The 17,577-nt window shown below is 37.9% G+C and overlaps 1 protein-coding gene across 2 annotated transcripts in view; it reads left to right on the top strand.

The window, feature by feature from the left end:
* Positions 1–17,577, top strand: part of NR1H4 (nuclear receptor subfamily 1 group H member 4) — a gene marked incomplete at both ends in the record, with an annotated part of 35,662 nt that overhangs the window by 12,668 nt on the left and 5,417 nt on the right. Inside the window, 5 exons of one of the 2 annotated variants that reach the window (XM_082044980.1) lie at positions 5,033–5,173; positions 8,749–8,882; positions 9,406–9,504; positions 10,599–10,698; positions 12,188–12,334. In XM_082044980.1, coding sequence (XP_081901106.1) covers positions 5,033–5,173; positions 8,749–8,882; positions 9,406–9,504; positions 10,599–10,698; positions 12,188–12,334 — 621 coding nt within the window. Of the gene's footprint in view, positions 1–5,032; positions 5,186–8,748; positions 8,883–9,405; positions 9,505–10,598; positions 10,699–12,187; positions 12,335–17,577 lie in introns of both variants that reach the window. The other variant, XM_082044979.1, reaches the window with a different exon arrangement.

The following is a 17,577-nucleotide window of genomic DNA, read 5'->3' as shown; positions in this document are numbered from 1 at the left end:
AGTGTCTTCAGATTTGTGAAACAAAAGGTTTTCTAATTCTAGGCTTGCTTGAAGGGATAACGCCTATTCTTAGGGAGAGAGCTTCTTCAGGACAGAGGTGGCATCTGATAAATATCTTGCTTCTTAGAATATTCACAATATTCCCAAGTTGGTGTCAGGATAAATGGCACATAGAAAATTGTTAGGATTATTAGAAACATGATTGCCAGGTATTTGAGCAGAGAGGGACAAAAAGGTTATGCTAATGGAATAACTATTACACCTAAAGACAGTTACTCTGTGACAGGGCTGAAGTACGTTATAGAAAGAAAAATAATGCCCCAGTTTTTCATTCTGTTCTGTGAATAAATATCTCATTACTATATCTGTTCTACAGATAAAGGCTAAAGCATGGACATTACTGAAGCACTAAAATATCTTAATGTGGAGTTCACTGTCACTGAGAGTGAACTTTGAATTGATTTGGTGGTTTTGCTTTATCTACTACAAAATAATTTCTGAGGGTACAACAGACCACGCTGGTCAACCACTCTAAAAACGAACACAGTCAAGGGTCATATAGTTAGTCTCAGTAATTCCAATAAACAAGAAATTAGTTTCTTTATGGTGTCCATGTGAATAATCTCAAAGTCAAAAAATATTAATTGACTTATAGGAATGCTGTCATTATAAACCAGATTAACCTTAATTTTAATGTGAGGATTCCAAGTATTGATACATTTACTTTGTTAGTTAGCTATTCTTACTGTTTATTAATTTCATTATTAAATAACTTAGTCATTTTTCAACAACTCACAACTACAAACTATGGAATTTGTAAAGAATGCTTCTAGGATAAACGTTAAATCCACCAGGTGCATACTCAGACTAGAACCCATTGTGAGAGGAAATAGGCTTTCATCTCTCTACTGATTCAGTTTGAATCACTCTATGTAACCATAATTTTACTGCTTTATTGGGATAATTTATTTTATGTTTTCACTCTGTTTCATGACTGCAACATCATTTACAAAGAATAGTACCCTTGTTCAAACATAGTAAAAGTTGAATTATTTAAAGATAAAGTGTTCTTTTTCTGCAATAAACTTTTGAGATTACTCAAGTACCAGCTGATTCAGTAGAAAGATGTGCTGAGGATAGTAATTCTGTTCGACAAGGTGAAGAGGTTGCTATGTTTTCTAGATCTCTGATCATTCTTGTGTATCTGTGGAATTTTTCACATGGCTATACATTACCCTCAAAGCATGGTGACCAAAACTGGGGTCAGTACTTCAGTTGTGCTCTTATCAGTGCAGTAGAAGAACTACCTCACATCTTGCTTCCAAGTATGCAATTAGCCCTTCTTTTTGGTAACGAGTCTGTTAATTCATGATCAATGTGTGTCCAATATAATATGCAGATCCCTTTCTGCAGGATTGGTGCTCACTTTGAAGCACCCCTGCTCCATTGATGTCGCAGACATTCTTATTCAAAGTGGGAGGCATTGTGCATATTTTGATGGGATTCAGTCCTCTGTGATGAACATGTTATTTTAATTCTTTTTTCATTTCTTTCTTGGGTAATGCATTCAGCAACACCCTCCATGCTTTTTGGTTTTTGTTCTTGGGCAGAAGAAACAATATTAAGATCCTATTTATCATCCTACATATGAACATTTATCTAAACATATGGGCAGGAGTATACACGTATATACATATATTTTAATACTTTGCCATCCATTAAAAAATAAGTATTAACTATTTAATTAACATTTTACATATTATGTAAAGGCAGATTAAACAGAACATTTGCTCTCATACAAGATCTGCCTGTGGTTTACCAAAATAAAAAAAGGCCTCCTTGAGTTTTTTCCCACTTCAAATATATCACTTCAGAAAATGCTACCTTGGTTAACAATAATAGCATCACAGTTGTGGTACGTAAAGGATGAGGCAGTTCACAGGCATTGCTACAACATAGTGATGAATATGCAGTGCTTTAGAGCCTGCTGCTGTCGACATAATTTCTGAGACAAACTTTGCAGAAAGTCAGAGACTTTTTGGTATAGCTTTAGTCTTCATTGTGATACTGGGTTTTATGGACCATTTTCAGATGTTGCAGAACAAGTGCAACATAGAATTTTGCTTGTTCAGTAAAGCCACTGAGTAAGTTCTGCTGAGAGAAAAGCCAGTCATGAATTCCCTCTGCACAGGCTGTTGGTAAGGGTTTTTGTAATTTTCAAACTGCCCCTCATAATGCTTGGTGTGTCTCGCACCAGACTGGGAATACTTCCTGCAGTGAAGGGTCTCGCTTTAATCTCCTCACGCTAACACCTGCCACGTGGGCATGGGTGGAAGGAATGCTGTGGCACGTCTTGACAGAGCCGAGCAGGTGCTTTGTTAGCAATTGTAAACCGCAAAAACTTTTAAATTGAAAAAACCCAAAGCAGTTGGCCATCACGATGGCAAACTGAGATACTTACAAAACTTTCATGTACATTTTTAACAGCTGTCCTCCTTCAGCTTTCATAATTTCCATAAGAAAAATTAGCATCAGTAACATTGGAGCAGCTCTAGCTATAATTAATCATATTCATGACTAGCTAAGAGAACAAAGCAAATTCAACATTTCCAGCCAACATGAGCTTTTTGTCATTTGGTAAGATCAGATAAAATTTAGACTGTGCCAGAAAAACCTTCAGCTTTTGAGGCTGTCCCTTCATTATTCCAACAGATGCCATTTCTGATTGTATCTGCATTTTTGTAAAAGCCCTCCTAATATAGAAAGTTATACATTAAATATTGCAGGCAGTTTAAGTTAATTTTGAATTATTAGTAAAGGGCGTATCTGGAAATTTGACTTGTACAAAAAAGCTAATTTCAAAATTAATTATGGTTTCTGTTCAATAATATAATTTCAGAGTCACTTCATGATAAAACTAAAGCAAGAGTATGGTTAGAATACTTTTTGCCAAAAAATTTTTTCACTTTTCATTTAACTTTTTGAAAAACTTTGTTTTCAAGAGAAAATATTTGACTGCTTGAATCATATTGGTTCCTAGCTTTTTGAATCTGTAGTTTCACATTCTTCTTTCACATTCATACATACTTTAAAAAAAAATAATAATAATAATAAAAAAAATTTACTGAAGCTCTTTTTCTTTGCTCCTCCATGAAAAAGTGAGCAACACCTTGTGGACAAGGTGAGTGATAAAGTCATCAGTCAGACCTAGAATGTCATAAATATTTGTGCAGAGCTTTTCCACATTTACTACTAATTAATGTGTCATGAATTACAGGATTTAAATTTAACAAATAAAACTCATAAATTATGTAAAGCAGATGCAGTTGCCTTTAACTGGCACTGAGAACCTACAGCTTAAACCCAGGGCTTTCTCTCCCTTTCCTGGCCGGTAAATGGTAAGGTATTAACCACCACGTGAATGATGAATAAAAATAATGCCTGGGGCTGCTGGAGGTTCTAAGCAATCTGCATTTCAAAAGAGACTGATGCCAGTCAAGCGTATTTATCTGAAAAGAAGCCAATAAAACAGAGTGCATGGAATAGATTTCAAACAGGCAATACAGCAGATTCAGAGAAGTACCTGTTTTTTTTTGTGACCAGATAGCGGAATTGTTTTACTGGTAGCTACACAGTGGTGCTTGGAAGAGATTATGCAATTATAAAAACATGTGCAAAAGTTGGGAAATTGTCATCTGACAATGGCAAAATCATTGCATCATCTGCTATCTTCCCTAGATTTAGCAGGACAGTATCTTAGCTCAGTGCATTCTGAAAAACACAGACAAAACCTGCATTGGAAAATAATTCAGATTCACATGTGAATTTTCACTATAATTTGAATATGGGAGCCTGGGTCTTATCTGCTGCCTCTCTTAGTGCATTGAAGTGCCAGGTTGGAAAATGATGGTGGTTTTATTGTGTCATCCAGTCGCAACAAGAAAGCAAAAGCTTTGTGAATAGCTCTGGGTAATGTAAATTTACGCAGAGCTCTAGTTTGAAGTGCACTGTAAATCAGTGAAGCTCCCAGGAGTCTATTTCATAAACCTGCCCTCAGATGGGGAGGAAAACTAAGCTTCTGTTCTACACCAGAGAGAGTTAATTCCCTCTGTAGTTGATACTCAATAATCTCTGCCATACAAAGGATGATGTAAAAAGATTGAGCTAAACTATAAATTCAGGAAATGTTCAAGTCATGATTGGCAGCAACGACTCTCATTTTGTGATGACTCTTTTAGTCAATTACGTTTAATATCTTGAGCACTCCTCATTTTTCCCATGTTTCCACCCTCAGAGATGTGCTAGGCAGTGGTCAAATCAGAGATTTGTACAAACTGAGGAAAGGTCCTCTTGATTTCTTGGGTCGGTTGCTGTTTGCAGTTACCACTGCACAATTTTGGAGCAAATTCAGTGACGATACCAGTAGAACTGCCTGCACAGGTGAAATTAAGTGACTGCTTAACTCATCAGCTGGACAATAATTAGTGAATGAGACTGCAGTAGCTTGTAAACAGGGGAGGAGAACACGTGTACAAAAGGCAGATACAGTGCAGCTTCCTCATTAAACTTGGGGGGTGTGTAAGCAGAACAGTACGGGGACCTTCTGCAGGGATGAGTTACTCAACTCTCTTTCTGCCCATCCTGTACCTCAAGAGACTTAACAGATGCATATTGTTTTTCTCTGGCTATTTGTATGGTAACAAACTGCAGCTCCAGTGCTGGTGCTCAACTTGTCCCTGGTAGGTTTCAGATTCGGGTCTAAATTTTCCCAACATTCACAGTTCCAGAGCCTTACTTTGGACTAATATCTAATATTTGGGCATGTGATTTATCATGTTATTAAATTATAAGCCTCTGATACTATTCTCAATACAAACAGCAAGAATACAGTCATCCAGGCACTGAAAGAAACTTGTGGTGCAGCAGAACAGGTGTCATTCAGAAACCTATTGGAGTTGAAGTTGCTTTTCAGCTTGACTCCTTTGCTTCTTTGAGTGTTTTCTTTTACCTGTGTCACTGCTGTGTTGTGCAGGGTTCTTCAGACGAAGCATCACAAAAAATGCAGTATACAAGTGCAAAAATGGAGGCAACTGTGAGATGGACATGTACATGAGGAGAAAATGCCAGGAGTGCCGTCTAAGGAAATGCAAGCAAATGGGCATGTTGGCTGAATGTATGTATACAGGTATTTGCATAATACAATCGGGGTGTGTGGAGAACACATCAAATACTGTATTTGTTTAATTGGGCTTGTTTTAATAATAAAGCTATAAAAGATGCTGTCTGGCGGGTGAAAAGCTGCACCTGTTCATCAAATCCTGTTGAAAGAAACAATTGTGTTTATATGCAACAGCATTTAGTCGGTGGTCCAGGACACAGCGTATAAGAGCTGAGCAAACGGTGAAGGAAAGGCTATCCTACACTAGATGAAAGCCTTTGAGTGGGAAGGGAAAGCAGCCAGGGGAAGCAAGTCTACAGGAGACTCCACGGGAGTGAGGAGTTCAAGGTGCTGTGGAAGCCAGAGCAGACAAGTCCTGGTGCTTCCCTTTGCTAATCCACCTGGGGCTCTCCCTGTCAAGTTCTTGCTAGCCAAATCCAGATTCTGGCATTCATACAATGCCATTCTGGAGAAAAGAGGAGGATTGCCACTAGCAGGAAGTTTCTGTGGACTTGTGAAGTGTATGTTCCCAGACTTCACCCGGCAATCAGGCAAAGCTTGCTAAGGGCTAGCCCTTTTTTATAGTCTCATTAGCTTTTCTCATGGCACTATAGACTTCCCTGCCTTGCATATAGGTACATAGGTAGAACCGTCTCCAGAAAGGAAGGTGATAGACTTTAATAATGTTTCATATTAAAGTGAATATTCTATTCAGACTGGCAGCTTATGAACTTGAGCTTCACTCTGAATAATTTAGCACAACAAGGATATTGGAGTGCAACTTTAAACTTCTTTAAAACTCCATTTTGAGTAAATTTTGGCCAATCAATTATTTTTGCAAGCTTCCTACTGAAAACAGTCTATAAACGTCTGCTCTTCTGCCTTCCATGAACAAGGCTGCAATTTATTTTCCTTGATAGCTCCAATCATTTTAGCATACACGTATGTGTGAAAACAATTTAGGTTCATACAGGAAATTAATCTACTTGGAATTTTTAATATACTTCTATCCGTCAATCTGATCAGAAGATGCTATATTAACTGTTGGTTTTGTGAGAAACAATAAACTCCATCAACATTTGGAATGCATTGCCAGCATAATGTAATTAATCTTTCATTCTGCAAATTGAACAGGCTACAATGATCCTGAGATATGACATATTTTCAGGCAATACGTAAATATATGAGCAGACACAACCGTTGTGAATACAGGACTCGATGTGTCCCTAAGTGTCAGGGGAAAATAATTCCCCTGTGGTACTGACCCCAGATCCATTGTTCCAAAATTTTGAGGCTTCAGAATAGTCTGAGTAGCTCAGTATGACAATAAACAACCCATCACTGACAAAAAACAGGTCAGTGTAAACAATACTGACGGGGCCCACATGAAAGTTTTAAACTGGCCTATCATTTTCACAAACTGGCACACGGGAAACAAAAGCCAGCAAGTGCCACTGCCATCCGACTCCCTGCAATGGAAACACTGGATATCTCGTGATGCTCATGACTTAACCATAAGCATACTCTAATGCACTGCAATGAGGATGTTTGGCAAGGTACAATGTAATGGCTTTTAAGGAGGAGTGTGCTGTGTAATTGCTTTTAGTTCAAGGCAATCCAGGATAGTAAAACATGAAGGTTCTAGTAGTATAGAGCATTTATTTGAAAAAAATGACTAAGAAATAAAAGGTTGCCTTGAACTTTGTTTCACTTACTCATTTTGTAGGACTGTAATTGCAAGATCTGTGGATTCTTTTTTCCCTCTGAACAAGGAGGTAATGTCTTATAAACATTTATGGCACAGCTACTCAACAATCCTAGTCCTGCCCTTTAGACACAAACCACAGATAGATTGAAATTACTAAGCATCAATTTCAGTCATTTCCTGCCATTTTGAAACTGCAAGTTTCTTGGGTGAAATGTCTACCTAGAAAAGACTCAGGTTCTGCCATTCTTCCTAGGAAGGTAATAGCCATTTAATACTTATTTAATACCCATCTAATACCCATTGAAACCTATCTGTCTTTGAGGTAAAAAGTCAAGTCTTGTCTCTCACATGAGTTTTCCAGCTAACTTAAATGTAGCCAGAATAAGATGTCAAGGTACTACTCAGTAGCAGGAAGCATGAGAAAAATCTGTCTTGCTGTTTGAGGGAAACTTAAACCAAATTTTCCCTAGAAAGGTAGTAGACCAGATCCTAAGCTGGTAGAAAACAGTATGAGCCCATTACCACTGCCAAAGAATGCGGTGAATAATTTAGAAAAAGAAATCTGTGATGTTGTGCAGCAGCAAGAATTACATGTCTCGATACCAATTATCTCCATCATTCCCATTCCCCCCTTTCAAGGTATTATTTGCAGGTCTTATTTTAATCATGTAAATTTCCTCTTCTCTCAGTGGTTCAGGTAGGTTATTTTATATAGTGCTCAAACAGGAAATTAAAAACATTCACAACGAAATTCACTGTTTTCATGGTATCTTCCTCCACCATCATATAATGACCTCTTTTCCTGCTCTGCATTTTCAAAAGTGAAGAATGGGAAGGATACTTGAAAGAAGCTCAAAAAAAAGAAAGAAAGGGGGGAAAAAAAGGTCCTGTGCTGATAGGTTTATTTTTAGATTAATACTTAGCTATTTACTTTTTCATTTGTGCTTTCTGGCTGTCTTCCACAGCTTGTGTAGGGTACCTATTTTCCCTTTCTTTTGTTAGCACAAGCAAATTGCTAGTTTTTAAAACAGCCACACAAGGACACTCCCTGGTTCAAGGTGCTGAAATGTAGTCTAGAACCAAAAAAACCCACAAATGCAAAAATCCTTTCACTAGAGCAAGTGAAACTCTATATTAAAACCAGGGCTTTATTCAACCGTCTAATACAATGAAATGCAAAATAGCAAGACCAACTGGGTGACATTTTAAATAAATACATTTTACAGGTACATTTGCCAGCATGAGTTAGTTTTGAGCCTACATTTTCATCTGTTGGTCTGTCTGTACAGTGATGGTTAAAGCCCTGGAGTCCTCTCTTCTGAAAGGGCTTTCAGCAGGAAGGTTCTGCACTACAGCCACAATATTGCTTGAAGATTACTGAAAACATCCAGTGCCCTTTGCGTAAGTGCAGCTGCAGCTCGATTACTACTTTGGATCAGATGAGGAACACACTTTTCAAGACAGTCCTCCGATTGACCCCATTTGGGTTTGGGTGTTGGAGCACATGAAGGGATTTTCTTTTGGATGAAACTGAACCAAAGACACACTCCAGTGCATCCCCATCCCTAATGGGTTTTCTGTCTTTAAGACCAGATTAGAGCTGGTCCAAAGCACGATCCCTGACATGCACACATGTGGATGCTGGGTCACCAGAACCATTTTGCTCTGCAGATGGGCTTCTGCTGTGTTAGACTACTCATTACTGTACACTTAGTATGTCTCATTAGATTCACATCCAAAGATAATGATATGTCCAGGAAATGATCTGCTCAGGTAAGCAGGTTCATTAGTGTAAAGGGCATTCATGGGCATGTTTATGTACCCATTCAGTGCCTGAGGCATATATAAATCCAATTGCTATCTGTTGTATTATGTGTTCTAGGTCTGTTAACAGAAATACAATGCAAGTCAAAAAGGCTACGGAAAAATGTGAAACAGCCCCCAGATCAGACAGTCAATGAAGATAATGAAGGCCATGACATGAAACAAGTGACATCTACAACTAAAATATACAGGGTAAGAAAATTCTTGTAATAGTTCGTAGGGTACTGGTGGTGTTTGAATTAAACGTGGCTCGTACAGTGAATACAGAGCACTTGTGAACTGCCTGGAGCTGCCTGTATTAAATAGAGCTCCATCTCACATCAAGTCAAGGAAATACCTTGAGTATAGAAGTAGTTCTGATATTTTTAGTCAAAACTCAGTGACGCATCCATAAAATCCATAAAGTACTTTTTCTGTCATATATGTCAGGTATATATCACATATGGTGAGGTGTGCTATTAAAGTTTGAGCATACCAGTTATTTGCTAAACATTTCCTTATTTCAAATAATTAACCACATGAACTCATGCAGTTTAGAAGCATTATACACGTCTCTTCTGTACCCTTTTATAGAAATCTCAGTGACAAGCAAACCTCCTGTCTGCTTGGTCTCCAAGTGTGAGAAATAGATGTGTAGCTTTTGCCTAAAGTGAGGGATGCTAGGTCAGTTCTATGACTATATTTCATGATGGGCTCTTTTTTTTTGCCAGTATAGGAGAAAGTAGAATTTACCCCAGAACAGCAGAACCTTCTTGATTACATCATGGATTCATACAGTAAACAGCAAATACCACAGGAGGTGTCAAAAAAACTAGTAAGTACATTGAAGAATTCGTTTTGAGATGCTGATGATGAAGCTGGGGATTACACAGCAGAAAATGTTTGTATTTAGCAAAAGTAGGTGTAGTAAATAGAGAAAAATATGGGTAAAAGCTTACAGTTAAAACATGCTGCAAGGGGGCAGAATCTCTCCCATTCAGTCAGCAGTTAGATCACATCTTTATTTATCAAACTAAAATGCTAAGAAAAAGCTTTCAACTCTGGAAACGTACTTCCATGCTCAAATCTAACTTTTACGATTGGAGCTTGTTTTTTGCATTGTCAGTATAGGCAGTGATTTGAGTTTGACCTGCAGCCAGCCTTTGTTTCTATAAAAATACCAGCCTGGAAGCTTGAAAATATTTCATTTTTTGAACCCAAATTCCCCAAATTTTCCAGGTTTGAGTTTTTGTTTCATCCCCTCTTCTTCCCTTTTCTTCTCTACCTTTTAGAAATTCCTTTTTCTCTTTAAGTTTTCTCTTTTAAGTTTTCATGGTAGGATGGAAAAAGGTTGGGAAACAGGGAGGAAAGGAAAAAAGTTTTTAAAAGACAGTTTCGTTTTGTTTTGTTTTGTCAAGTTCAATCTTAAAAACAAACAAACAAACAAACAAACCCAAACAAAACAGTGTAGAAAACTATTTCCTAAGTTGGCAACTTTGAAAACTGAAAGGAAGACAGTTGCAGAGGCAGCGTCGAATAATCCGTAACTAACTTGTGGAATGTATTTCCATGGAAGGTTGAGGAGGTCAAACCCCAAAATATATTAAAAAAAAAGAAATGGACAAATTCATGGATAGCAAGGTTTTTTTTAAAATACTACCGTATGCATCGAACTGCTAGTTCAGGAAATGCCTAAATCATCACTTGCAAGACATGGCAGTGAAAGTGAGACAGGAAAAGACACTGTCTACTTCTTTTACTTCTTACGTTGCCTCCCCAAATACCTGTTTTTGACAACCACTGGAGAAAAATTACAGGGTTAGATGTACTTCTCGCCTTATCCAGTCTAATAATTCTTGTATTTTGTGTTCTTAAATGTGAAGTGACAATGAATATTAATAGATTTTTTTTTTGTTTGATTTTTAACAGTTACACGAGGAATTCAGTGCTGAAGGAAATTTTCTGATTTTAACAGAAATGGCCACCAGTCACGTGCAGGTTCTTGTGGAATTCACTAAAAAACTACCAGGTATATCCAGTGTGTTGGGGAAAATTTTGTTTTTGCATAGCTTACGTGCCTTTCAGTTCCCATTTGGAGATTGTTGTGTATATTTTGAAGACTATATAAAAATGCCTCCTCCTCTGACATATATGCATTCTTCAGACAATGTCTAAAGCAGAGGAGCTTGTGCTGAGGAATAATACGTTCCATAATTCAAACTCTGCCATTCTGAGATGTGGCACTCTTTATCTATTAACAAACAAAACAGTCAGAGAAGGGATTGTGTCTTTAGAGAGATTTTATTTTCATATATCACTGCAAGGCCAAATAGTCTGCTTCTAAATTACCACTAACTCTTGCCAGACTCTGCTTCACTGGTTTTGCTGCCTTTCTTAGCAAAACCTCTAGGTCATGGCACCCACTGAACTGTGAGTCCTAACAGAGAAATGTCACTAGTTTCTGGCACCAATATTTGTGGTCCTTGCAGGGTGTGTTATGGACAAGCACTGAAAACCTGAGTTTATCATTAGTTGATGTTACCTCAAGAGCAAATACTGGGTATGGTACAGGTTCCTTGTTATTAAGGAAGGTGAACTGTAATGTTTAGCTGTATGAAAATATTATTTTCCTGACATTCCCATCATATTGACCCTTTCTCTGTGTGTTTCAGGCTTGCTCCAAAGCCTAGCACTGCAGTCATAAATGTATTTTTCTATGCTAACTGGGATACTGGCTCACAGGGAGTGAAGAAGGAAGGAGCTTTGTAACTGAATAATCTCCTGTCTTCATTGTTGACTTAGAGCACATATGGCAGGATTTATCACTGTTTTGTTTCATTCTTTATCTTATTCTGTGCTTCCTTACAGAATCAGAGGGTGGGTATAAGGTGGGTACCTGTACTGGCAAGTACAAGAAGAGTTTCCCATGATCTTTAGGTCCTTGTCCTTCTTCAGAGGAACAGCTCTGTATTCACACAAGTTAATAAACGCCTTCTGATTTCTTCAGTGAGTTTTAGAGTCCTTCCCCTCCAAAAAGAGAAACACATATTTAAAACACAGGAGGAAGCCTGCATGTAAACTAGTACCTTAGTCCAAAGGCAACATGAAATATACTAAATTAGATGCTTCAAATGCCGATTTCTGCCATCACACAGAAAGGGCTGAAAGCAGAATGGCAGAGGCAGAGTCAGATAGAGAGCCCTGGTTGAAACATAGCAGAAGGTGTTAGGCAATGCCATCAGGCAGACAAAATCTCCACTTTTGGTTGTGCTATACCACTGAATTTTGCTTATCCTGTTCCTCTTAAAGTACCATGAATGCTGAAACACAAGTCTAATTCTCATAAACTTCAGTTATTTTCTGGAATCTGGGTTTCAATTTCCACGGCACTTGTCACCCCTGCTAACACCAGCATCAAGGTTAATCAGATATGTAGCACCTCACGTGCCAAAACTTTAGGAGAGGAAGTAGAGGGGACTTTTCTGTTGCTGCCTTACTTATCTCTAATGTCCCCCCAGGCTTCCAAACCCTTGATCATGAAGACCAGATTGCTTTGCTGAAGGGCTCAGCAGTAGAAGCTATGTTCCTCCGTTCAGCTGAGATCTTCAGTAGGAAACTTCCTACAGGACATACTGTTCTTTTAGAAGAAAGAATTCGTAATAGTGGTAAGTGTCTTGTTTAAAGAGGAAAAAACCAAACCACACAATTGCACTTCAGTGTCAGTATTTTGCCCTTGAAAAGCTAGTAAAAGTGTTTATTAGCATTGAAACAGGTTTGTCTGAACATTCTTATATTAACTAGGACAAATGTTACTCAGCTTTAAGTCTAAAGGTCATAAGATAAAGGTTTCTTTATAAATACATTGAGAGTATTTTGATGACGCAGTACCAAATAAACCCAGTGCAAGTCTCAAATTATAAGCGTTCAAGAACAATGAAGTGCCACCATTTCAAATTATTCATATAAAACATCAACATTTATGCTTTCAAATGCAATTACTATGAGAAAGAAACAAACAATAAAAGATTTTAGGATGTTGCTGGAGATGACTGTACGGAAACGCATAATGTTAGCGTCAGTTTGGTAAAACTGAATCACGCTGCACGAGGTGCATAGAAATATAAACATGGCATGTTCTCAGTATGTTTTCTACTTCTTAAGGTCCATCAAAGGCTCAGTGGCTATGACAAATTCTACTGGTTCTAGACATTAATCTTAATAATTAGAGAAAATCGTCAAGGGCTGGATATTGTTTGTTCCTTAAAGCATGAAAAGTTGTGTTTTGCTTGTTACATATCCTTTGTGCCCCAGTAATGCAATACTGAATGTTTTACCCTTTTCTGTACTGACTGGCAAACTTTATCTACCCCTCAGCTACCTATCATTCAAAATTCAAAGGTAACAAAAATTCCGAATCAAAGTGTCTGTCTACAATCAGAGAGACTGCTTTGACTCTGAGTTCTGGCCTTCCTTTTTAATGGTCAGAAGAAGAAGAGATATGATAATATTTTACCTCAATAATAGTAATAGAAATTGGCTTGAACTCAGTTCTGAAACTTTAAATCAGTAATATGAAGGTACTATTGACATAAGCATAATTAGACACATATATTTGAAATCCTGAAAAGAAGATAGGAAACATGAGAATAACTCTCTGAAGGTGTGTATTTAGTTTGGCTTAGTGCACTCAATTCTAGGTTTAGATTTTGTAGGGTTTGTTTGTTTGTTTGTTTGTTTTTCATTTTGACTTATTATAAGAGGCTGCTGTTTGACAGACTGGAAATGGCGACTTTGAGAGTGATATGGATGGCCTCTGGTCCAGATTCTATGGGCAGAGAAGTATGCCAAGAAGGCCAGAAATATTTCCTGGCAACTGTAATGAGTTGTCATGTATCCAAATACCTTCATTAAGAGATTTTTCTACTAGAAGATAACCTAATTTTTTAATTAAAATAGGTCTTAGAGAAATGAATCCCCATGAATACATGGTTACAGGAAGCTTCTGCTCCTCTAATTTGTACAGTGTCAACTGTTAATAAAAAGCAGAAGCAGGAAATACTTTGATCCAGAATACTACATAAGCTATTATGTCATAGCAATTATTTTTTCCTTACTCATACTTTTAAAATAGTGTCATTCTCTGCAACTGTGGAGTCCAGATGAGATGCAACATCATTTTTTGCAAACTATTACTAGACCTATAGATAGTAATGATTTCAAACGTGGTATTATTTATTCCGCATAAGGTTTTCCTGCAATTGTTTTTTACTGGGGGGGGGGGCGGAGGGGGGGAAGACCAAGGTAAATGACAAAGGAGCTCTGGATCAGAACAAAACCTGGGCTAAATAGTTTGCAAGAAATGAATCATGATAACTTTTGACGTGTGTATGTGTATATATACACACACATATATATCTTACTGTGCTTGGAAAAGGCTCTCAAAAATATTTTTCCTCAAGTCGGCAATGTAAGAGGAAATAGTGCTGGAAGAATTGCTCCCTCCCTGTATTATCCAGGTTACTTGCTGCTGGCTGCATTATTTCCTTCCATTAACAGACAGAATACAGGACAAAATATCCTTTTCCATCGCTTTTATTTCTCCACTCTCTACAAATTCAAGTCTATTTAAACACATTTTCCTTGGGTGCACTTAATGGGGCTGTGACAGTAAACAACAAAAGCAGCTTGTAAATCTTTGCATCTGTAGCAGTGTTAACTTAAGCGCTGCTACTGGTGCTATTTAACTGTTAGTGCTATGGTACAGACCTAGAAGTCACTCAGAAAGTCCAGAGTCTTTCATTTTGGACTGACATTGATGCATGCTAGAGTGTATCTGCCAACCTGGCAATGTCCCCTGCATAAAAAGCTTAACTTTGTTTTTCAAATCCCTCTCTGCCTATGTTTTCAGTACTGGTAACTGCCTCTCAGTTAGTTGTATCACTTCCTTTGCATCAAAAATGCAAGCAAATTGGTCTATAAGAGGAAGGATTTTTAATAGGTAGGTTTGACTCTTGCATGCTTGCCCAGTGTATTTCTTAGTGTTCACTGAATCTTCATAGGAATCCTTGCTTGTCATCACAGAAGTTACCAGAGGTTTTTATTTTTGTTTGACTTTAAAAGCTCACATTGGTGAAATTTGGCTGCATGTTTTGTTTTAGTTTGTGATAAATTCCAGAATTACACATTTAGGCAAATTGAATAATTGTTGGAAAATAGCTGCTACTGAAACATCTTTATTTTTGTGGTTTAAATCATAGTAATTTTCAGGTGTCCCGAGCTTAAACAAAATGAAACAAAATGAAATAAAGGCATCCAAATTCTTCTGTTATCATTGCTTACACATACAGGTTTCAAAAATATTAAATATGCAGTTCGCACCCCTGCATGTCGCAGGGCTCCTTACCAGGGAATCTGGGTTGAATAACATTCTGTACTAAATGTGATATTAGGTTAGAAACTTAAGCATCCTCTTCCAATCTTAACCAGTAAGAATATATACTACTAGAAACTGCATCTGGCCATTATCATGTCATAGACCAGTCCAAGAGATAAAATGGATGGAACAGATTAAACCCAAGGCAAATAAAGGAGAATACCCAAGAGAATTACACATGAATTTGGAGATAGGGACTTTTTTGTTTGTTTGTTTGTTTGCATACACCTCACTGAAAAACAAGACTAAATGCAGAAAAAACACTCTGCTGAGTTGAGAGTTTAGAAATTAAATTTATGTGTAACAAATGGAGAAGAAGCATCAGGATTATTCACGGCTCCCAGAAAAGTCCTAAACACTGTCAGGCCATCAGCCATAAATTATTGCTGTTAGTCAGAACTTCTGTCCACATATTTTTAGGTGCAGACAATTGTCTGAATGTCACTTAAATCCTATTGTGAAGCCTTAATGTCTGTATTCCTAAAATCAGGGGTGGGGATTCTGCCTAAAAGTCACAAGCTGTCCAGACTTCTGTCACCTGCCACCATGTCTGCTTGGAAGCTGCTCTCACCTATTAATATTTATGCCTTCCCTAGTCTGTACAGAATGAATTTTTTTTTCCTGATAAAAAGCCAGAGATCTGGTGGTGATGACCTTTGAGCATTAGCAGCCTTTGCTTTTATTCTCATGCTGATGAGGTGTATTTTTATTTCTTAGCTTGAACATATTGTTTGAGTCCTGGTGCATCTCAGTGACTGCCTTTGTTTGTGTCCTTATGGTCTTTCTCTATAAGGTGTTATGGAAATTCTTTCATTAACTGCTCCTGAGACTGAAATCCTCTCCTACTCAGTCTAATATTGAGACTTAATGAGAAATGTAGGCATTTTATTTAATGGTAATAAGAGCTCGTGCAACTTACTAATCTTATTTGATGCTTCACAATGCATACACCAGTTGTGATTGATTCATTCTGTGAAAGGCTGACATCCTAGTAATTTAAAGTTTATTTTCTTTCTGTTTTTTTGAAAGCAAACTTTCCCCATTATCTAGCAGTACAGTATTTTTAAAAACAGAGCTGAAATACTGAACGTTTTTTCAATGAGCATTTTTAGCTTGTTTTCCTAAGGACGACTGCTTTCAGTGGTCATGAAAAGCCTCAGATTTTTATTCCATCATTTTATTCTACAGAGCAGTCCTACTAATTTCAGTATCAGGGCATAAGATGCTGTCTGATATGAACAGAAATGGAAGAATCTGGACCCAAATTTTCAGTTTGCAGCAGGACACCTGACATTGTGAAATATATTGCTGTCTGCCTGGATGGGTTACAGGTGCTGAAGTACAACAAGATACAAGGGAAAAAAAAGAAATAGCCACAATTTCAAAGTATTGGCAAGATGCCACCTTTTGCCCTTGAATGTGGATATAAAGTCCCCATTGATTTGGACAAGAGACTTCTGCAACCAAGGCCAAAATTTGGCACTGGAACAATGGATACTTAATCGTGCTGCCTTTGGCTTCTATTGTTTGATTATTAGTACTGAGTAACTGTATTCCTTCAAAACCTCATTGTGTTGGGGATTATGCAAAGAAAAAAAATGAAATGATCTTCACTGCTGAGTCCAAATAATCTAAGAGAAAGCACCCTGGCCAGTATCTTGCCCCTTCTTTCTAAACGTACCTGCTAATCATAAGGGTCTAATGCTCCAAATGGTCATATGCATCCATACAGAAAGAGTCATCTACTATCCTGTGACTCGACCCAAAACTGGCACACTGCCCAAAATATTTGGAAATTAGGACCACTTTAAATTACAGTGTAGGAAAGTGCTTTTCTGTTCATACATGGTACTGCACAATCTACCACACTGAATTAGCCAGTGCCGTGTTCCTGAATTACAAATAAAACTGATAAAAGTGTTTAAAACTTATTTACAGAGTTAATTTATACGCATGAAAACAAGACCAGATGTCAGAGGACCCAACCTCTTTCTTCTGTATAAGTGTGCTTCCCCAGGCCAAAAAGTTATTTAAATAGGCTCAGCCTATGTGGCCGAGCCCAAGGCAGCGCAGATGCTGCTGACGTGTGCCAAACCGCGCTTCCCTCCCGACTGCCGGTACTCAGGCCACTGCCAAAGGATGGTATGTGGCAATGTCATTTGCAACCTCCTTGCAGGTTTGGTTTGTTTGCTAGTTTGTTTTTAACTAAGGTTTCCTTGCTGAAAATGATGGCTTCACAGCGGCCCCATAGATCACTTTTGAGAAGATGTTGTTGCTTTTTTTTTTTCTGTCTTGGTGGTGAGTTCTCCTTGGCACATGCTAACCTCTCATCTAAGCTGGCCATTTAGCCTCTACAAGGTGATGACAGAGCAGAGGTCACATGAACATGCTCTGGTGTATCTTCTCTACTGGCTAGATTTTCCCGTTCTCAGCTCTCATCATCAACACGGTGAATTTGGTCAGTGTTTAAAAGGT

The sequence above is a fragment of the Streptopelia decaocto genome, assembly GCF_964273445.1.
Source record: "Streptopelia decaocto genome assembly, chromosome: 1".
Lineage (NCBI taxonomy): Eukaryota > Metazoa > Chordata > Aves > Columbiformes > Columbidae > Streptopelia > Streptopelia decaocto.
The sequence above is the reverse complement of the archived record's forward strand: the minus strand, read 5'-3'. Positions and strand labels throughout refer to the sequence as shown.